Genomic DNA, 23,152 nt, shown 5'->3' with positions numbered 1-23,152 from the left:
ACTCAAACTTCTAACTTCTAGTAAACGGAGCAATTATGAGATGAGCTGTACCACAAGGGGAAAGCCCCCGTTTATGTTTTATGATGACATAATTTAACCCAGAATACTCATAATGGCAGTTTATGCTGTAAATTCTGGTTTGACCAAGAAGTAGATGGTTGAAGCTAGAAGTTAAGCATTTTAGAGGGATGTTCAAACCCAAGCAAAGTGGTTATTTTTTGAGTCTGTAAGAAAATAAATACAAATCAGTGTTTGTGTGGAGACAGCGTTCAGACATGGACCAGCAGAGAAACATAACATTTTAAGAGATTACACTTGAATATGTGTTTTTCTCACCAGCAGCGCCGCTTAACAACCCAGGTTTGTGCTATTTGCCGTAGTTTAAATTGTCTTGAATGAATCTCTGTGGCTTGTAATATTGAGAAAACATAAAGACGGATGATTCAGAATTCATGACGAGGGAATGAATAACCAGCCCTGGACTGAGGTGACGGATAATACTTACAAATCAAAACAGTAAAAGAGATCCTGCTATAAAATCTAAATAAATATATTTCTTTACGAGTTGATCCGACAATTTTGTTAATCTGTTGGGGTATTAAATTTTACACAGCTCATACTGCATTGACATGAGGATAAATAACGGGAGTCGCCACAGGTCAGTTTCTAAATGTGACTGTGTCGGGATGGGACATTTAGGAACAATGTCGCAGAACAAAACTATAACTAGCAGAAACAGCGGTCTTACAGTGGATGAATTACCATCCAATCCCCGCTCCAGCTCAGTCTGAATAAGTGTTGGATTGTTCAGAGACAAACCCAGAGGGTGAAAACATAGAAATCCATTTGTACGTCTGGGCAGCGTGGCCATGAAGGCCGCGAGTGTTCTGCGGCGTTCAGATGCGGATCCCAGACAATGAAGCCTGTGTTTGTTCTTCTCCAGGAAGTTGGAGAGGGGCAGCGAAGGGGCGAGAAGAAGGAGAAGAAGAAGAAGAAGAAGAGGGGGTGGGGGGGTGGGGATTTACGCATTGTGAGAACCACATGGAGGAGTCGGTCTCCAGCAGCAGGGTGTTCCGTCAAGCAGATTGTGTTTCTCTACGCGCCGTGATGGTGTCTCCTGACGGCGGTTGGTGACAAGTGGTTTGGGGAGCGTCGGCGTCGGCGTCACAAGAACAGGTGGGAGAGGATACATCTCATGGGAAGAGGTGTTTTGTTAGAGGACGATTAGATGGCAATTATAATATATTATCCAGTACAGGATGTATAGATGGATGGAAAGAGCAACAAGTGCTTTAAAAAAAGCAGCAGGAAGGCTGAAGTTATTTGTGAACAAAGAGAACAATACATTCTACATCAGTCTTCTTTGTGTGCATCATAAAGGAAATCATTTTCTTCTGTCTCTTATAGCAATGTGGATTTTATACTGTTGTGCATTTTTTATTTAAAAAAAATCCAATTATGATTTATTATCTGTATTTAATTAAGTGCAACAAAAAGATGTGGATTGCTCTTTTTTATTTTTTAATTTTTTTTAGCTGTTGTCCTCATTAATATCATAAAAGTTCATTTCACTTCATAGAAACAATTTTCTATCCGATACTTCAGGCCGACGGCAACAAAATTGGGTTGTAGATACTCGTCCGCAGTTCAGGTCAGCATCATGAAGCATCGTTGTAAATTTAAATCTAATGACTCTGGAGTTAATCCAGATTATAAAACGGGTGCGAACGATTTGGTCAACATTATGGTACATGTTTATTACAGATAAAGTGGCGATAAAACTTCACAAACGATGACTCCATCGGTGGGTGATCAAACTTCATGATCTTATACTAACATTCTTTTTTTCTATAGAATCACAAGTAACAACGTAAAAATAATGAATTGCATTTAAATGGGGCAAAAGTGAACTTTCTTTATAATAATCAGCTGCCTTTTCACAATGTAACTGCAGTCAAACTGGAGCACACAAACTACTTCCGATGTAGATGTACATTGTAAACGGGGAGACTTTTTTTCAGAAAGACTTACGCATCGGCTGCAGTTATTGAATGTGATGTAAAGGAACTCTAGGCCACAGTGAAGGTCATAAAAGCAGATGGTCATCAGCTGCTGCTGGAAGTCTTGTATAAGTACTTGTATGAAATACACACCATACACAACTCTATGCACTCCTTTGAATAGTGCCTGTGGCCATCACCTTCAGCGGATCATTTCAGACAGGTTCCAATTGAACTCATCTGTCCATCATTTTGGTTCAAGTATTCAAGGGCAGTAACGAGCGAAGATACACCAGCAGAACATTGTCAGGACACAAAATAAAACCTTGACGGCGAAGCGGCTTGATGTCGCTCACTGATATATGACTGGGGGGGAGCAAACACACTTCCATAAGAGATAAACAAGTCTTTAAAGTTTGCCTCCGAATGCGTTCCGTGTATTTATTGCTTAATTGAATCTTTGCAACAATCTTATGATTAAGTCTAAAAATAATTAACTCTTGTGTAAAACTGATGGTTTTTTTTTTTGTTTTTGTTTTTTTTCCCCCCTGATTTTGAAGCATCAGTTAATTATTTCTTGTTAAATATATAAAGATAAATAACAGGACGTGGTTCCGTTGCCGATCCTTGTCAGAAGAAACTATGACACGTGCTAAACGATAATGAATTCCCTTTAACATAATAAAATCAAACAAATTACTTCTCGGAATTTACATGACGTCTTGACGTTTCCCCCCGTTGTTCTCGCCCCCCCGGTCCCTGGACTCACTTGAGGTCCTGATTTAAGAGACATAAATTACATGTCAGTGTATTTGTTCTACGGAGCCAAACAGTAAACAACGAATCCCATGATAAGCTCCCCGATGACCAATTAAGGACACTTTGTCTTGGAAGGGTGATCTCACACATGCAAGACTTAACAGATGGATTTTTCTTCCAAACTGCGAGTAGCTGAGGTTAAACTAGAGCTTTGAGTTCAGATTAGATCTACTGTCACATTTTAAGTTTCCATAGTTTTAATATTCTTTTTTTTTTTCCCCTCTCCCCTCATCCAGATAAGACCGAGTCGGACGACTGATGCATGAAAACAACTTAATTAACGCTCATCTGAAGTCGGCATCACGTAAGGAGTTAGCATCGGCTGCTGCGCGTACCGATAGCGACGGCGTGGGGCGAGAGGTTCACTTCCCCGCTTTTATTTCCGCATTGCAACATTTTTTTTAATTTTCTTTTTCCGCACGTGCGACACATTTTAAAACATGATCCGTTTTCTAACAACGGGGCGCGACGCAGAACACATCACCGTACGGGGAAAATAATGTGACGGTCTCAGCGCATCTAGTGCTTAACATGGTGAGACTGCAGCTCATTGTCATCCTGTCACGCGGCGGCGGTGGCGGTGTACTGTACATACGGGGGCCACAGGAAGTCTGTGGGAAAATGGGAGGAAGGCCTATTAGAGGTAATGAATGGTTGTCAACCTCAGGGCACTCTGCGTATTATGCATGTCATGGAAAATGAGAATTCCTTTTGAGTAGCAAAAATTGAACATAGAGTTCAGTGGTTTGTTCTATTCTTATATGTTTTTTTCAGGCCATTACTTTTTTCATCTTTCACATTTTACTTTACTTTTTTCACCAGCATTTTAATCAAGCGCCATCAAGGTAGCTGTCACACACGGACATGTGTTTTACTCGCTGTCTAATGGATTTGCTATTTACAGACCAAGGGGCTCAGAGTGTTTTGGCACACCCATTATTTTTTCCAGTTTGCTCCCTACTTCCACGGAGGCCCATCTTGTTAAATTGGCACCTAAACATCTGTTGACCCGTGCACCGTTCCAACCATAAGTAAAGACAAATGCCCCCCCCAAGATGTTTTTTTTTTTTTTTTCAGCAGACTCTCTGCCATGTTGGCAGCTGAGCAGGTGGTGCTCAGAGTAAACATCATGGAGGGCGCTTGTCTGGTTTTTGGCTCAAGGTGTTCGGTTTGCGCGTCGGGCTTCGCTCACGATTCACTGGCCACTAATTGGAATGTCACTCGGCAACGCTCAGAGATATGAACGCGGCCCCGTAAAGACGTTTCATAAGCAGAAAGACGTTCACGTTCCTGCATCGAAACTCGATTTCAGATACGACGACTCAGATTTGTAAATGATTTTAGCGGTTTGTTTCAAAAGGATTATGATGGTTAATTTATTTTTATAAGATTAAACGTGAACATTAAGAGCTTTTAAAACAAATTACTACCACTTCTCAAGCTGCTCCAGCATTCTCCATATTTTAAAATTCCACCGGGACCACCCCACCCGAATGAATGCACTTGTTTTCTTGTTAAGCATTTTGGATTAAAACATCCACTTTTTGCCACTTTTTCATGCTACAGTGTTGAAAACCAATTAGAACTGTTTAGAATTATGACTTTACCAACTTCTAGTCCTTAATAACAACTTATCCCAATGATGTATGGTTTGCTGCCTGACTGGAGAGCAATAAAGTTTGGTACGGGGTTTCTTGTCTAGACAAATAATTTGCATTGCTTTTCAACATTAACTACTTTAAGACAAAAGTGAAATGAGGGAAGCAAAAGACACAATTTTTCAACCCCCAGCAGAGGCAAATTTATTCTAATTTCACAGCAGCAATTAATCATGTACTAAACGGAACATTTACTCAAAAGAAAACAGGAGTTTGCCAAGTCAAAAGAAGCTTGGACACCCTTTGAAATGTAAGATGACACAGTCCTGGTGTGTTATTATGGTCTTTTTTGACAGTAATATGTTGGGATAAAATTGCTGTGACTGAAAAAGAAAAGAAAAAAAACCCAGTAAATTGAATCCACGTATTTAAAGGAAATGTAATGTTTGAAGCGAGAGTCTGCTAACTTTCACTCGTCTTTTCCGAATAATTTATTTACCAACTAATTTGTCGTCTCGTCTGACTTTTCTGCGTCCTTACACTTTTGACCCTGATCTTGCTGCACAGTATAATTGGAGCATTGATTTGACTCGTACGTCGTCGGAGGCATGCATGTCTCTGTTTTCCATGTCTTTGGAGACATTGATCTAATTAAGAGTCTTGATTAGTCAGCTGCAGAGTGCAATGTCATGCTTAAGGAATGATGCTCAGGGCCTGCTGCCCCCCACCCATAAAGCACAATACAGTGTACTGTCTGAATTCAAAACAGAGGCCTGTTTTCCTGTTGCTCGACTACAGGATGGAGAACAAGAATAGGGGGAGTTTGGACAAATCTCTCTCTCTGTCTCCAAATACAAGTCTGTTTTTCTTGCTTCCTGTTGCGCGATGAATTTGGAATCACATCAGCATCCACCTTTGTATATTTTGGTGATATAGAGCAGTGGTTTCTTATTTTGACAAACCCGGTCAGCTTCATCTACACCAGCCGTCATACTGGCTTGATATTAACAGATCTTTTCTAAACTTGTTAGTCGTGTAGAAAAGGACATTGTCGGCATATAAGAATCTTAAAAATCCACTTGACTTTATTAAAGTTTGTATTCAAGCTATTGCTACAGCTTTTTTATTCATAGGGAAATGCAATCTGTGTGTTGAAGGTCAGAGACAAGGTTAAAACAAGAAAAACACCAGTCTGCACAAAATTTTGAAATTTATTGACATCTGCCTCAACATTTTTGCTTCTTTCCACATAAGTTAACTGATTTTTCTTTACTTTCTTGCATTTCCATGACATCAAATTTCCCTTATAGATATATTTGCTGTTGCAATTCTGTTGCCTACAACATGAAAGTGATAGACAGCTTTCGACTTCACCTCAGCCCCAAAGTGTTGGAGCTACAGTTGGTCTGTATTTATTGGCAGTACGGGGTTAACTTTCTGTTTGTAAAAGACTCTACATGAATCCTAAACCGCAAAATTTGATGAGCAAATTTACCTTTTTCATTATTGCTGAAATCTATTTCCAGGTATGCAATTTAAATATAATTGATTAAACCCACTCAGTGTTTTTTTTTCTTTCTTTTGTTTAAAGCTACATGTAATTAAACATCTTAGATACTTGGCTACACTGCTGCTTATTGCAATTTCCTCATTTTGCAATATCTGTGCACTGCTGGAAATTCCTCACAGCAACCATTAATTAAATTGTTAACTTTTATTTCAGAGACGCGGGCATGCATACAGACCACATCATAACAAGACGGAGCACTGCTGGGATCATGAATTACTGTACTGTTGATTGAAGAGTTTGAAGCACTGGACTGCTGATACATCCATCTCCTGTCAGCTAACCATGGGGAGGGATGAGGAAATGCACATGTGGACAGTAAAAAGGTGCATTCAGAGTGTTTGGGCAATGATAATGGTCCTTTCTATGATTCCTGGCGGAGTGTTGAGCGATATGAAAGGTGCACAGGGTCTGGAAGCCCAACAATCGCCCCAAAGGTCCTCTAATCTGCATCGACGCCTGAGGAGAGGATGGATCTGGAAACAAGTGTTTGTCCCCGAGGAAGATCCCACGCCGCGAGTTATTGGCCAGGTATCCTTTCAGATTGAATGTCCTCCATGTCCTTGATACGGTACTTACTTTTGAAAATGCATGTTGTCTGTTTCTCTCTGAGAGAATCAAGCTTGCATACCCCCCCCAACCCCAACCCCCCTCTCTCCTTTCTCTCCAGCTTAAATCTGACTCTGACAGAGGCGACATGTCTATCAAGTACATATTATCAGGAGAAGGCGCCGGTGACGTGTTTCAGATCGACGAGTATACCGGCGACATCCGGACACTGAAGAAGCTGGATCGAGAAGAAAAAGGTTTCTACGTCCTCCAAGCTCAGGCCATCAACAGGAGGTCCAATGAACCGGAGGAGCCCCAATCAGAGTTCATTATCACGGTGCAAGACATCAACGATAATGTCCCCCAGTTCCAGAATGAACCTTATGTGTCCAGCATCCCTGAGATGAGTCCAGTTGGTACGTTGATCGCCTCTTATTTAAACAAGCCGTGATGATAATCTGAATTACCAAGTAAGTGTTGATACTATGAATGGATAGCACTTCCTGGCTGCTTGAACTTGTCGTAATCAAACTTTCAATTTGTCCAATTCTTTTAGTTTTTAGATAGATGTACAAACTTATTTTATTCCTATCAGCTTGAGACTTTTTTTTGTCTCTGTGACACAATTAGCAAATGTTAGCAGGCTAACACACTGAACTAAGTCTCCATGTGTCAACTGAAGTTTTAGTATAGCCTTTTTAAGCGGGGTGATGGTAGGTTAAACATTAAGAGTGATATCATCTCGTCTCTTTATGGTAGGTGTGTTGCTGAAACCAAAAGCCTTATAGCTTCTTAACTGACACATAACATCTGGTAGGCACTAACTTCAAGGAGGCATGACTGCCAGGATCCACTTTCAGAGGAGTTACTGCTCCCGACCCGACTATCAAACTGGGAAGGGACACTTTTACACTTCAGTTTTTGTAAAAGTTGAACCAATAAGGTATGATATCATCATCAGTGAGTTTTACCAGTGGATAGTGGATAAGTTGTTCTCTCTCTCTGAGCTTGTTCTACGTCCTCGCTCTAGAAATTTGACAGAAGTATTGATGTTCTTACAAAACTTTTGGCACAAATGAAACTTTTTCTTTATAAACAAATAATCCCACACAGAGTCCAGCTTGCAGAATTACATTTATTTGTGACATCTGGTCTTGCTCTCGGCCTTAGCTGCAAAAAAGAAAAAAGAAAAAAGATGTAGTTCCGACTTGTAGTCGCACAGAAATGCAATTTGACAGGTTGGACGGAGTTTGGGAACTCATTTTAACAAGTTGTGTGTTCAAAAAGAAACGTAAGTCATATTCTTCTGGGTTAGGGATGTGAATTCTTTTTCACACACACATTAACCGTCATGTTGTCATTGTCAGCGCGCTAACATGCTGACACTGATATTTATTTCACCAACCCCTTTAAATTATTTATATTTTGGGGATAAACAGACCCTTTACAACTTTTTTGGAACGGACTGAGCAACAGCGTTTATTCTACATGCAGATGATATTCTCCATTATTGCTAGCTTTCAAAGCATTGTGTATTCAATATATTATTCATACAGACAATAAAAGTTGAGCATTTTCTACCGAATAGATAAAACCTTGTTATTGACTTTATTGGTTTTTTTTTGTGGCTTTTAAAATGAATTTTCTTAACTTTACAGAAGACATTGAAGGAAAGGTTATATGAATGTCTGTCATCTGTCCCCATTCAGGAAGTTAAAAATATTAGATCCTGAATCATAGCTTGGATGCCTTAAATTTCTTAAATTAATGTTATTATAACTCCTGGCCTTTAATACCAGAAACATTACCATTTCAATTTATATGTAATGTGCTTTTGCAGCATAACATCTCCCTCGTAATAAATCATAATGTATTTCAAGTCGAACAGGGAAAGTGAGAGTGGAAGGTTGGAGTGACTGAAAATAAGACATGCTGCAGTAAATCCCTGCCTGTGAGAGGAAAACAGAGTGCTCTCTGGGTAAAAAAAAAAAAAAAAAAGGAAAAGGAGAAGAATGAGATGAGGGGTACTGTAGACAACAAGGTGAGGAGAAGGATATGGTGAGCGGAGAAAATGGTAGTAAGTGTGAAAAGATAAAGAGGTGAACCTGAATCGGGGTGTGAAGGAGAGGAAACAAAAAGGGGGAAGTAGATGGGATGAGGCTGGGGGGAGGCTGTCACCCACCTTCACAACCCTTATGAGTCGCGTCCCGAACCTCCTCCCCTTTGTCAACATCCCTTTTCTAACCCTACCTCACCTCCTCCCCACTTCCATTTCCACCCCCCCCCCTCCTGAGGCAGACAGACAGACCCTGTGGGACTGAGGCATAATCACTTTATTTCCCCGTCGACTGGAAGTGCCGCCTGAGCTAACTCTGACTGAGTGATCTGCTTCCTCCCACAGGGACCACGGTGGTCCAGGTGACGGCCACCGATGCTGATGATCCCATGTTTGGAAACAACGCCAAACTCATCTACTCCATCCTGCAGGGGGAGCCCTACTTCTCCGTGGAGGCAAAGACAGGTAGTGCTACCGGATTCAGAGACTATTAGGGTGAATTTTCCTTTCAACGTCTGAAAACCTCTCAGAAGTCAGAGTTTGCGCTCCTGGGGAGGCGCGCTAGAGATTCTGCAGTGGGCGAAATAACGGTTCACATCCCAGAATGAGGGATTTAAAAAACATCAGGAGGGCAGACACGTTTTTAAATTTCAAGACACCGACACAGACCTTTATCCTCAGGCCTTGTCCCTCCGGTCTAAGTCACTTGTGAAAAGTCAGACACTATTTCTCACTTTAGAAATGGTACCCCCTACCCCACCCCCGGGACCTTTGTCTTCTAAAACAACTATTGACAGATTCAGCTACTCTTTCAAACCACTGGGAAAATGTGTGTTTGCCGGTTCAACGGACGCCAATGCAGGAACATTTACACTATTTGCTTGTGTAACGGAGAGGTCAGGAGCAACACTTCCCACACACATTGTTGGCCTGAACTGTGTGGAGTTGGGGGGGGCAAAACATTGACTAAAAAATGCAATAAGTTAAAGGGCAAATCTGACTTTTTAAAGAAACTAGTTGCTACTTTTCGACTGGGTAGTGGGCAGCAGTTGACGCCCTTGAAACCGGAATGAATTGGTCCCGCAAGTATATTCTTCAAGCTACTGAGGTGCTTGTTGTGCACATTTCACCTGCAATTGTTGAGGAGATCTGCCATTATCTCTGCAGGATGTCTTATGAAGTTTCACATTTTCACAGTGTGGCCGATCGGATACGGTCGGTCATTGGCTGCTGAGAAGCAACACAAAACAAGACTGAACGACTCAGTGGTTGAAATGAGATGATAATAAATGGCGTATATGTTTGTCAGGCGGTTCTATGAATCTGGATGATTAAATTGCCCTTTCTGTGAAAAAATATTAAGTCATGTCAAGATGATGTATTCAGAATTCACATAGTTCGGATCAATTAATTTTTTTTCTTTCTCTTTCTTGGGGCAAAGTTTGCAAATTAAATTAGATGACCCATCTATTTCCTCTTTGCAGGGATTATCCTAACGTCTTTAGCAAACATGGACCGCGAGGCCAGGGAGCAGTACCTGGTGGTGGTGCAGGTGAAGGACATGCTGGGTCTCAGCGGCGGCTATTCCGCCTCCACCACCGTCACCGTCAGCCTGACCGACGTCAACGACAATGGACCTACATTCCAGCACCGTGAGTCACATATGTAGTATGAGTCAAAGCAATAAAAACATCCAGCAAGGCCAAATAAACAAACAAACAAACCCAAAGAATGAGTGCAAGAAAACAAGACATTATAGACATATAAGTATTTTTTTGACCACACATTTCTGGTTCACGTGGGTGGACTGTGTTAGCGTCGATTGTTCGCATCCGAGCGTAAACCTCTGGCCATTTAGACGCGAGCCAAAATTAAAAGGAGACAGTGAGAGAAATGGGAGAGAAATGATAAAGCAGATGGGAATGCCGTGTTTATCAGCGTGCACACATACATGTGTCATCCACTGGACGAATTTAATCATTCACACGCGAAAGGACATTTGTCATGACCTTTGGAAGCAAAAACGAAGCCTTCGCCGCGATAAAAACCCCTCACTAAATAAATACCCAGGGAAGAAATCAATCCTGCAGCGACGAGACCACGAGGATGACACGTTCCACTGTTAATGTCACATTAGCATTCACCGCCGATGCTACGTCACATTGATTCTATGTTAAGTCAAAAAGCGTAATAAATATTGCATGGGTGCCAAGCTTCACTTTGAACCATGCCCTCTGTTTTGTGACACAATTACAAATTATTATCTGCAGGGATTTGTATTTTTTTATTTATTTTTTTGCAGGAACAGCTGGTTTGCGGTTGAGGTTCTTCCAGCTGTGGCAGCCGTCCAAATAGAGTCCCTCAAAGACGCAATCACATTTTCTCATCTTCTTATTAGAGTTGGGATGAGATTATGTGGAGTTGCCACCATCTATCTGTGACTCACACAAATTGACCCTCCACCACAATGTTCTCGGTTCTTATCGCGTCGCACACAAGCAGACTCTCGTGACTCGTTATTAACAACTTACTGTGGAGTTACGTCGGCAGTGTTTTTAGATGGGAAACTTTTTTTTTTTTTTTTTTCCCGTGAGTAATGCGCTGCCATCATCTTGATTTCGCTTTGCTTTTGATATTCTCGCCCAACGTTCAACTTCTTAGATGAATCATTTTAAAAATATCTTTTCATTCTTCAGACCTGTACACCTTCGCAGTCCTTGAAAATGCGTCTGTTGGCACCACAGTGGGCAGGATTATGGCAGAAGATGGAGACACTGGTATAAATGCCAAAATGACCTACAGTCTGGAAGATGATCTGGAGGAAAGCTCCACTTTTATTATCAAGACAGACCCAGTGACACAGGAAGGAGTGATACTGCTAGCCAAGGTGAATACATAATAAACATCACTTTTTAAAATAAAGTTTTTTAAGTCTAGGTTTCAAATGATTTTATAACTTATCTTTCATCGTTAAACTTTTTATAACATCCTGTAAAAAATAAAAACATTTAATGTGATAAAGGTTCATTTAGAATCGTGGAACCAAACAGCGAGCAGACAGCAGCAGTGGTAGTCCTAACCTTAACCCCAGAAAACACAGGTGCAAATGGAAACAATGAAAAAAAAAAAATATATAATTTCAATCAGAATATTTAATCCGCTGTCATATGCGACTATGTAACATTCTGATACTGGAGCCTAGTAATCCCAGTCACCTGTATGCATAATGAACTGCTTTATACTAGGCTACAACACATGGCCAGGGAAAGTAAATAGATTGTTTGTTATGAATGTAGATGAACAATAAAGTCATTAGAATCTGTTAAACCAATGAGCTGCTTGGTGCTGTGCTAAATTAGCCAACATAGCCTAGTTTGTTAGCTAAATTTTAATATTGTCAAAACAACAGTTGGACCTTTAGGGAAATCACAACAACCGTTAGATGATCTCATGTCTTTTCTGTGGAGTATAAAACCACAGGTAGCAGCGATCTTAGGGTTAAGACTGGAAATGAGGGAAGGCTGCTCCCGTCTGAATTTAAGCACAAGTTCACTTAATAATATTCTTGATAAATCTGAGAAAGATACAGATATTTTGTAATGTAATAATAATCACACATTCCAAAATCCAAAAAAAAAAAAGCTTTATTTTGCTGTCCTAGAAAGTTGAGGCCAAAACATTCGCAAGCTTCCATTCGTTTCTCCCTTTCAGAAACAATTAATTTTTCAAAAAAATACAGATAATATTAGATTGGTCTCTGTGTTAGATTGATAAAGCACACACTTCACATATTCAGCTGCTTCTTGACAATTCTCCACAAAACTTTTTTTAAAAGAATTAATCACACCAGACGACTCTTGCCATCTTTTTCCTTCACTCACCGGCTCTCCTCCCTTCTCTGTCGTCGCACAGGAGACTTCAACTTAGACACTGTGATAATAAAATAAAAAAAACATTATTCACTCATTATTGACTCTGAATCATTTTGGGAATTCAGTAATGGTTTGCATGCTGTTTTCTTATTACTAGCATCATAGCGTTAATCGAAAACACAGCATTATTTAAGTGCGCGCTCACAGCTGGTAGCTTATTGACATTTACTAAACAATTTCTAAAATCCTGCTTGAGTCATTCTGCTCTCGGGAGAATAATGTTCTGACTTAAATACCCGATCTGAAAAGCTTCAGTGATGATGAACAATTCTGCTTGCAGCGCCCAAAAGTGTTTCTTTTCTTCGCAGCCTTTGGATTTTGAGACCAAACGGCGTTTCGTGATGGCGGCGGAGGCCCTCAACGATCACGTGGACACAGATTTTCTACCTATGGATGAGTTCAGCGACAGGACGACGCTCAAGATCATCGTGGAAGACGTGGACGAGCCGCCCGTCTTCCTCTCACCGGTCTACGCTTGGAAAGTCCCAGAGAATGCGGCGGCGGGAACCGTGGTTGGCGTCGTTGGCGCCAAAGACGGCGACGCGGTGAATATGCCCGTCAGGTAAAACAGGAGGAATGGCATTGGGGGGGGTGACATCCCCGACAACCTGCCCTAGACGGATTCCTCCACTGGAGGAAAAGTCATTCCATTTCAAAGAATGTTCCCGACTGGGTGCATCCATTTTTACCCTTGGATCTCTGGATACCCCATACATGGTCATATTTATCTCATATCACTTTTAATAGGAAATGAGCCCCGCTGAATAAATCATGACATGAAATGTTTTATACCTCACATGGCTTTTCTATCTGTTGCCGTAGCATTATCACAAAGAAAACGTGGCCGAGACGTGGGAATGAAATAATAAAGCACCTTACAAGGTGGCAATGCGGAATTGAGATCTGCAAGTCATTTGCAATTGGGGCACGTTGCAGAGGAGACGGCAGCGGGTGCCGGTGCATGTAGTCCATCTCTACAGAGCTTAAGAGTGGCAGGTGCTGCACATCATCCGCAAGCCTAGCGTCTATTACTGTCCCTTTGGTGATAGTGTCTTATTGATTAATGAATTCAGGCTGACATTTTTGGAGTTTTCACACTTCCTCCAAATATGATTAAGTTTGCTTTGGTCAAATTGGCTTATTTTTCTTTTTTGTTATCAGCAGAGCGACTCACACAAATGATTCATTACTTGGCATATTTTCCATTCCGGTGACTCTAATCCACCATGGTGTTCTAATCACTTGTATTAATGAGAGTTAAATGTATGACGGTGTGAAAAGGCCTGTGCAGTAACAAGCAAATATTTATTTTCAAGGAAAATTTACTTTAACTCGCGTTCTTTTGGTTGTATTGTCACAAATTTTGTCACTCATGACAAACACATGAAGTCCAGAATTGTATTCGACATAATAATTGCAACATGACACAGTTGTGTTTGTGTGATCTCTGTGAGATGTTGTGACTTGACAGTGTTGTCACACAAGCGTGTGTTGACAATCCGTCAGCAGATTACGGCATTGAGAACTCTGATAAATAGATAAGTGGTATCGCAGCATTTTCTTTTTCCAGGAAAACAACCCGCTAAATGTGTGTGTCTGTTTTGTGCTTACAGATACTCAATCGACAAAAGGAGCGACATCACAAAAGCTTTCAAAGTCAACCCGGACAACGGGACCGTAACCGTTGCTAAGGCTTTGGACAGAGAGACTGCAGACTGGCATAACTTGACCATCGAAGCAAAGGAAACAAGTAAGGATGAATCTTTTATCCTTGGTCACGGACACTTACAGGAACATTTCTGCAGCTGTGTTGGTGTGTAGAGTAGCGTGAACGTAGAGTCTGTCTTCATCATATGGCCTTGATGAAAGATCTGTGGGTTGGCTTGATTGAAATTCAAACTGGGAATTTACTTTTCTATGTCCTAGACTGTGGTTGAGTCAAAGAAAAAGAAAGATAACTATAGAACAAAATCTATTTTTTTGCTGTCGTGCCATAAAACTCTGTGAAAGGAAGCTACTGCCATCAACATAGGACAAAACTAGCTTACAGCCAAAACCATCAAGGATGCTTTCATGTTGCATGTTGGGGAATGTTGACGGTATCATTAGGATGAAATGGAGGCAGCGCCGTCCTCGGGTCCTCCATCTGGCCCGATGGTCACGGCGTCCTGCGGCGCAGAGATGTCCCCAAAGGAACGCATGAGCATTTGTCTAGTTAGCCCGCTGGATCGCTGATGGTTGCAAACATGTATATTGTGAAAAAAGTGAAAAGGAAATTAGTTATTCGTCAAAAAACCGCCAACTTCTCCCAAAGCATTTTTTGACACGTGCACAAACCGGACCAGAGAAAATGTCTTCCATCTCCTCCCCAACTGCAGCGCAGAACCATCTATCCTCCTCTGTGGCGGTGTTCATCAAAGTGCTGGACGTAAACGACAACGCGCCAAGGCTTGCAAGAGATTACCAGCCATATATCTGTGAGGGGACACAGGCGGGTGAAGTATGTATATTATGATGCACTGATGCTCATGATTTAACGCACATCCGTTTCAGACATGAGGAATTCCACGTGATGATATTGCGCTAAACATTTCAGCCACGCCGTTCACCTACAATTCACCTATTGTTAGCGTCATAACGTTTCCACGTAAAACACATTGTCGGCGGCTGAATGAGATTCTGAGTGTCATATTTCTGAGGTGGGGGAATATGAAGGGGGTCCGTGCGGCAGACTTCCCAGTAAATCTACTGTGTTGTTCATATTTGCTTTGTGATAAGTCATTGTGTCTCTCAGCTTGTTCAGCTGCTCAGCGCCGTCGATCCAGACGAGCCGGCGGAAGGACATCACTTCTACTTCTCCATGGTTCCCGACAAGCACATCAATCCAAACTTCACAATCAGAGATAATCAAGGTAATATTCACCTCATGTACCCAGATAGTGTTATATCCACTGGCCTTATCTGTTCTTTTCACTATTGTATGCAGCAGCTTTGTCGGTTGTATTGTTGAAATAGAGGTTTCTTTTACATTTGCTTCGATCATTATTTTTCTGTATGTGTGTGCTTGATGCTGATGTACATTCTGATGTTTTCCCCTGGATCTTTATACACCCGTTTACAAATCAATACACTAATCCCTCGCTAATTCGCATTTCAATATATACCGCTTCACTACATCGTGGATTTTTAATAGGTAGTCATGTGATACCGTACTCGCTGCGTACTCACGGAACGCAGCGCACTTCCGGGTATTAAAGAAACACTTTTCTTGAATACAAAAGTGCTTTAAACAGTCTATAAGAGTGTGTAGATAGAAGGTGGTTTAGTATAGGGAGGGTTCATAAACGTTTAAATTACCTAAATAATAAAATAGTTTGTCGCTTTATCGCACAAATTCGTTTTTCACGGGAGGTTCTGGAACACCATTTACCGCGTATGTGATGTGATATTATTCGACAAGAAAGAAAATCTCACATCCGTGGCTTTCAGAAGCTCGCGGTCAGCCAATTCTTTATATCATCCAGCCGAAGCAACAACACTACGCTGTATTTCTCTTTGAGGGAGGCCTTGGGAGAGTCGTTCCTTTCTCTGACTTTAGCGACCCCAGCTTTAAAGGAACAGTTGCAACATTTTGGGAAACGCACTCGTTTGATTTTTTCGCGGAGTGTCAGAAGCAAAGATTGATATTGATCTTCTACCGTCGCTTCAGGCAAGAAGGCGAATAAACACCTTTCCCAAAATGTCAAACTTTTTTTTAAATTTTTTTTAATAAAGTCACAATGTACCCTAAAAAAACCAACAACCCACATATATTATTTACAAGCTATTAAAGAGCGCGGGTCCGGCTGTGATTTTTGAACTATACAAAACAGATATGAGCCCAGCGGTGACGACTAAGGTTAGGAGATACTCTGCAGACACTGGATGATAAAGGCAACTGCCTGGAAGCTGAGGCAGAAATCGCGATAAAGAGTCGCAGATTCACTGCTGTGGTCCAAATTCAATAAAATGCAGCAGAACTTCAATTTTAACTTTTTGGTTTTATATTTACAAGTAATTCAACTTTAGCAATATCCAGTCTTGCGTTGTTATATGTCCTTGCATCAAATTAGTAACTTTAAACTGTGGGGCAAATATTGAATTCATGAAAACGGTTGCATGTGTAATTTTTGCGACTGAATCACGGTCTTCATAAGCAGCAGCACAACTAAGGAATTTTAATTCAAATAAACACTTTGCACTTATTCCAAGTTTTGGAGAGCAATCTTTCAGTAAGTTGTAATTTTTTTTGTGTCTGACAGTCTCTGGAGTTCAACCATTGAAGGGGTTTCCCTGGTAGAAGTTTATGTGAGAATGGGCTGCAAAAATAGAGCAAGCCAGCATTGTTCAAACGTGCAGCAGCGCAAAGCAGTGTTTGAAAGTCAGAATAAAATATATGCAGGTGTGAAGTATGAGTGGTTAGCCACATAAGCACAAAGCAGACCAGTCAGCAAGAGGAATGAGCAGAATGAATAATGAATTTAGAGGGAGCTTCTTTCATAAAGCACATTTCCAAATGATTCATTTGACTCCCAGAAAGTTTTTGTTTGACTGCCTTGATTAAGTCCTAGTAGTGAACCCAAAATTTGCTTCTACGCGCACCGAAAATTTCATTTGACAAGGTGTTTGGGCCTTTCGGGGGGGGGGGGGGGGGGGGCTTAGAATGTATTTTTAAATCGCCTTACATGTGACAGTTCACCTTTTATTCAGCTTTGAATTCTCCCAAAATATCCCCGCTCACATTGCAGGCGGTGTTCATGTTTTATCTAGAAGAAAAACTCTGAAGTGACTCTTTTGGTTTCATTTTTAAGATAACACAGCCGGCATCGTTGCTCGCAGGAGCACCTTCACCCGAAAAGACCGAACCCAGTACCTCCTGCCCATCGTGGTCACAGATAGTGGATCTCCAGCTCTGTCCAGCACCAGCACCTTGACCATCGGAGTGTGCAGCTGCCACCCCGCCGGACACTGTCCTTCAGGGGGTGTGGAGGCCCTCGCCCTCTACATGGGGGTGAGCTTGCAAACCTTCATAGGACTCGCAGTCTGCTTGGTCACACTTGCAGGTAAGCAAAGACCTATAATCAAGTATTATATTATTAACTATATCGGACTGAGGGAATTTTAAAAACAATGTTTTCAAATCTTTCTTTTAAATGAAAGATTTGTAAATATAAAGCCTAAAAATTGATGAAATGTAGTAAAATTTCATTGACGGAGTCAAAAATGTTGTAGGATGCTTTATGTTAAATAAGACACAAACTAGAGTAAATGAAAATATAATGTTCATCGTCTCAGTTCAGCCTCTAAAAAAACTAGACCTGGACTCTTTGACCTGCTCAACGGTTCTGCCTGTTAAAAGGCAGCTTTTCTCATGTGAATAAGTGGTCCTTAGAATAAAGGATAAAGTCTAGATGCATTTGTTGTATACAAATACTACACTGAATGAACTGGCATACATCAATTTCATTCATTCACCTCTTCATTCATTCTGTCAGTTGTGAGGCTCCACAGTTCTGACATTTGTCAAGGTGAAGGACATTTAAATAAGATTTTATATGTAATAATTCAAGAGAGGATCTTTCTTTCACAATCATCCAGGCACTTGAGAGCCCTAAAGGTCGGAGGGAAATTGAAGTTTGAACAGAGAACTGTTGATTTACATCATACTTTTGTGAAAGATGTGTTAAAAGGCAGTCATGGAGTCCCGTTCCCCTATCACCCCCCCCCCCCCCGCATCCGGAGCTTGGCATCTTCACACATCTTTCAAACAGGAAATAAAAAGGCCGACGCTTGATTATCGAGGCTCTTGTTGTGCCAGTTTTTTTGGCAATGTTTCTCCAGACCTCGGCGAGATTGACAAGACTGACATCTGGTCAAACAAAACCGGCGTTTCTGAGGCGTGTTACAAATGGGCTTTGCTTTATTTGTCTTCTCCAAGGGTTTTTTTTTTTTGCCAGCGATATGAGATTTTCAGAGGACAGGAAATATCCTCAGCCTTTGATAATGCATAGACATCTGTAATGGCTTAATGTATTCCATATTGAATAAGGCGATGACATATTTGGCTCTAAAAATACTGATTATTGCTGATATTAGTGACTGATATTTATCGGAACAACGTGCACCCTAAGTCACAATACATCCTTCTCTTCCAGCAGATCTTTGAGCTACCTCATGTCGTCTTGGCAAGTATATAAACGTGTGTCAGTAGGATTTTTCATTAACAAATTTGCAAATTTCATTTGAACCCCTTTATAAAACTCACCAGTGTGCCTTTAACACTTTTTACAAAATGCTGAAAGCTTGCAGAGCAATGATTTTAGGTAATGAGCATATTGGTTGCAATACATCAGTAGCAATGCCATCCTGGGACATTGATGGGTTTGCATAGTGAAGAGCTTTATTATGACCTCGGCTGCTTTGCGTCCTCCTGTGCCCATCACATGAAAGATTAATGACAATACCTGCTATGCTAACACTCTGTCGGATGAGCAATACCCAGTGAAAACACAGCGGAAATACAAACTACTGTTTTAGCATTCTGTGCCACATGGAGCATATAAAAAATCTTTCTTTATGACTGACATGAAATTTGAAAAAATAGATTTAATAACAGCCTAATTTGGATTTTTTTTTGCTTCCCCAGCAATTCATAGAAACGCAAATACGACTGCTTTCATTCAGGCACCCTGTATGCCTTCGTCCCACCCTGGTGTTTAACTTTAATGGTCTCTGGCTGTGTTGTGTCGGCAGCGCTGGCTCTTCTAATGGTGATGCTGAGAAGACACAGGCGGAAGAAGCAGGAAGGATTGAAAGCGGAGGCGACGGAGCTGGAGCTGCCCGAGACGGTCTCTCAGAAGGTGCTCTATTACGGCGAGACGGGGGGTTTGAGGACTGAACTGGATTTCTGCAAGCCCATTGTGCCGCTGCGCCCCCATCCCAGGAGGAAGGAGAGGAGGCTGAGGAGGGAGGAAGTCAGGGCAAGCATACGGATGTCTCTCCGGGAGTCCCATGTCATTGGGCCGGAGGACGAGGTCTTCAGGCAGTTTATTCTGGACAGGCTGGAAGAGGCTGATCAGGATCCCTACGTCGCCCCGTTTGACTGCCTAAGAACCTATTCATACGAGGGGTCGGGGTCTTCAGCAGGGTCCCTGAGCTCGCTGGAGTCATTTGAGTTTGTACCTGAGCAACACTTTCATCGTCCCAAACCCCATCTGGTAAGACTTACCCCTTGGCACGGGGTAAGAGGGGAGGACACCACCTTCTGAAGAGCTTTTTTACATCCTGCTTCAAAGCGGTGATGACTTGTACTTGTCAGTGTTCGTTTGTTCATTAGTCCACCAAATATCTTTGCAACGGTTGCAGATAGTAAGATGAAACAAAAAGCACATTACTCGGGCAGCAAAGGGGATGAAAATGAGATGATGATCTTGACCTTGACCTACGGACTCCATAGGTCAAGGTCAAATTTCAACTTTTGTACACTCAGGAGCCAGATAAGATATAAGACGGGGAAGAATGCCAGTTTGAGTACGACCATCGATCAAAGCTAGTGCTATGATCTACCTATTCACTGGCTTTGATCTATGGTCGAAGCTAGTTCATAGCTTTGACCTATCCTAAAGCTCTGACCCTGACCTACCCTGAAGGTAGGTCTTAGCAGTCTCTGACTGCCTTGTCTTAATTTATCTCTGTCTCTTTCTTCTTAATTATTTGCATGATGAACCAATTCAGAGCATTTTCAAAGAGACTTTGTAGTGCAATGAACATTTGTATATCAATAGTTGCACAGCGACATAGGTTCAGCACTTGAAAACACGCTGTTGAGTTGGATGAGGCTTTCACATAGTAAATATGAAGCTGCAGGCTGAAGCCAGTTAGCACAGCCATGCTGTGCATACAGATCAGAGGCAGCAATCATCAGAGATGACAATGATCAGCTATCAAGAAACATATTTCATTAAAAAAATAACTAATCCATTAAAGATAATTATGGACTCCATATCGACACCCATTTGCAAGATGTGTTTGAGAACATTTACAAACTCCTGTGCAAAAAAAAAAAAAAGGCTAACATTTTATATTTTGTGCAATTATTCTTTGTTTTATTGAATAGACGATAAATTCAGTCATAAATTACCATTATTTTTGTGGTTTTTGGAGAGGACTTTTCACCAAAAAGCATCAGAAAATATCACAAAAACATGTTTGCAAGTGGAAAAAAACGACACAAGAGGCTGTTTTTCAACAGAATAATGCATCACTACTCGTAGCAAAATAAAGTCCTGGTCTGAGCTACAATCCCTGTTGGTGATGACCTGGTCAGTCACCAAATCCTCACCTCATTGAGAATATGTGGGCGCACATCAAGGCCAAAGCAGGTTGGCAGAAAATGTGATTGCACTGAAGAGTTGTGGGAGATGTCGGAGATGAATGGAACAGCAGTGATGCAGCACACTGTAAAAGATTTCAGACAGCAAACAGGGCATTGAAGGAAGAGGAAAGTTGGAAGAAAACACACCCTGCATACAGACAAGTATTTATCTGATACGCAAAGGGCATATATATTTCATTATGTACCAATTATGCCATTTAAAAGTCGCATAAAATATGATCTATGTAATAACTCTTGAAGCAGTTGTGTTTTTGAGTGAATTTGAGTTTTTCCAGTCACGATTCCCCTCTTTCAGTAACAAATGATGAGTATGACCTGGAGCAATTTGAGAGGGCAAAGAATATTTAAGGAACATTTGACTTTTAACTCCAGAAATTGCATTGTTCTCTACCAAAATTCTTTTCTTTTAAAGTTTAAAACATAATTTCTTCGCCGGAAGGGCGATCTTTGAAATTGGTGCTACATTTCACTTTTACCTAAAAGGGTAAAGAATCACCAGAAATCACCTGATCTGAGCTTCCACTGAGAAAAGCCGCAGCCCTGCACACAGCATTTATCTTCCAGGTGTCACCTGGAGGATAAATGAGCGGGGGTCTCTGGGTGCAGGTAACATGGAGCGAAGTTTAACTCACGTAATGACAGGAAACTGTGAGCAGGAAATGCCTTTTCAGCCATCTGTTTGTGCTCATGGTGCAATGACAGTGTCTTCCTATAGTGCTTTATCAGCTTCAGAAAATCATATGCATGTACATGTTTACCCACTCTGTTCTCATAAGAACGTGTGTGTGATATAACTGCTGGAATATGTTAGTCTCTGGATTATGACTCATTTTTAAAGGTATGGCCAAAGAATAATTTTCTAAACCTGAGAGATGATGAAGATCATTATCCGGATCCTGATTTTTTGAAGTCCCCCAAAGACCTGTCGCATATCAGATTTATAGACGGTACATTTTTGACACCTCTAGCAGAGCTGAATCTGTTAGGTGTCACATTTGACCTTTCTTCAAGAGATTAATAAGATGTTTCTCTACTTGACTCATCAAACGAGGAACGAGGCGGATGTGATTTGTTGGGTTTTCCCGGTCATATCACAAGAGGGTCAATCTGGGACTGTTGCTTTTAGGAGCAATGATCTTATGAACAAACTTCTACACCCTCTGAAAGCTGCTGAGATCAAGTTATTTTTTGATCTTGTTAGTGAAAACTTCTTCGGCTCAGGGCAGTCTTCTTTGCTCGAAAACCAAAACAATTAGTTGCAAAGAGACTGGAAAGTTCTTCAGGCCGTGGAGAAATGGAACGCTGGCGGCTGTCTATTGGTTCATCACTCCGAGCCAACCCCTTACACTAGGATGTTTCACTGAAGCTAACCACCAAAGACATTTCAAAGGAACCTTTGCATTGATCTAAGAACCCGTTGTTCAGAACCTCCTCCTGTCATCCTAAGAGCTTCTTGGAGCTCATACTTCAAAGTAGACACCCTCAAACCGCATGAAGATGGGGGCATACGAGCATTTTGATTGGTTGAATGTGTAAACAGAGTCAGCGTTAAACACCAAATGTCAGTCATGCTTTATTTATAGTAGTTATTACATTAATATAACACTCACTGTAAGACAGGCTTGAGTATTATTCACTAGTGAATTTTTAATTTCTAATATTAATTTGCTTATAATTTGCTTAATATGCATTTGTCTTTCTATTTGTATATTCTTGATGGGTTATTTATTACTCTTTCTATTAGGTTTTGGTATATTTCTACTATTTTCTATGTGCTGGGGCTTTCTGTGTGCTTTTTCTGTGTTTTTTTGTACTCACTGTGATGTGTGTAGTGCGACGGAGAATTTAATTTCCCTGACGGAACCTCCTTAAGCGATCAATAAAGTTCTACTCTACTCTCTAATTTTGATTATTTTCTCATTTCTTTTTTACATTCAGATTTTAATTTTATTAACCTTATGCTCATTTGAAAGGGCAAACACAGAAGAGTATCTACAGTATATTTGTATTCACATATTTTGACCTGCATTATGTCCTACATGATATGTCATTTTTAAGTCCCTACCCAGCATGCAATGCCTTCCTCTCCAGCCAATCAGCAACAGCTTTAAGTCAAAAGTAAGGAGGAACAAGGAGAAAAGGTCGATTTTAAGCATTTAAAAGATGTAAAACTCCTGAGAAACAGATCAGCACACGA

The 23,152-nt window shown here is 41.0% G+C and overlaps 1 protein-coding gene across 5 annotated transcripts; it reads left to right on the top strand.

Moving 5' to 3' along the window:
- Window positions 1-1,036: 1,036 nt before the first annotated feature.
- cdh19 (cadherin 19, type 2) lies at window positions 1,037-22,845 on the top strand. Of its 5 annotated transcripts, none has more exons than XM_068304100.1 (13): window positions 1,037-1,176; window positions 6,141-6,515; window positions 6,655-6,949; window positions 8,935-9,054; window positions 10,074-10,241; window positions 11,286-11,476; window positions 12,830-13,083; window positions 14,135-14,271; window positions 14,900-15,021; window positions 15,316-15,433; window positions 17,372-17,623; window positions 18,719-18,763; window positions 19,314-19,444. In XM_068304100.1, the coding sequence occupies exons 2-12, from the start codon at window positions 6,270-6,272 to the stop codon at window positions 18,724-18,726; spliced, it is 1,911 nt and encodes a 636-aa protein (XP_068160201.1). In that variant the 5' UTR covers window positions 1,037-1,176; window positions 6,141-6,269; the 3' UTR covers window positions 18,727-18,763; window positions 19,314-19,444. The 5 variants fall into 5 exon arrangements, with proteins under 5 accessions (XP_068160201.1, XP_068160200.1, XP_068160197.1 ...); XM_068304099.1 differs by having other exon boundaries at window positions 18,716-18,759; window positions 19,314-19,413; XM_068304096.1 differs by lacking the exon at window positions 18,719-18,763 and having other exon boundaries at window positions 19,314-22,845.
- Window positions 22,846-23,152: the final 307 nt, after the last annotated feature.

This window comes from Antennarius striatus, chromosome 20, assembly GCF_040054535.1.
Source record: "Antennarius striatus isolate MH-2024 chromosome 20, ASM4005453v1, whole genome shotgun sequence".
Classification (NCBI taxonomy): domain Eukaryota; kingdom Metazoa; phylum Chordata; class Actinopteri; order Lophiiformes; family Antennariidae; genus Antennarius; species Antennarius striatus.
The sequence above is the reverse complement of the archived record's forward strand: the minus strand, read 5'-3'. Positions and strand labels throughout refer to the sequence as shown.

Excerpts from the sequence above, each read along its gene's own strand:
- cdh19 (XM_068304096.1), top strand. The coding sequence starts at position 6,270 with ATGGGGAGGGATGAGGAAATGCACATGTGGACAGTAAAAAGGTGCATT. Across the intron at positions 9,055-10,073 it reads CTCCGTGGAGGCAAAGACAG|GGATTATCCTAACGTCTTTA; the intron begins GTAGTGCTACCG and ends TCCTCTTTGCAG. Across the intron at positions 14,272-14,899 it reads CATCGAAGCAAAGGAAACAA|CGCAGAACCATCTATCCTCC; the intron begins GTAAGGATGAAT and ends CCCCAACTGCAG.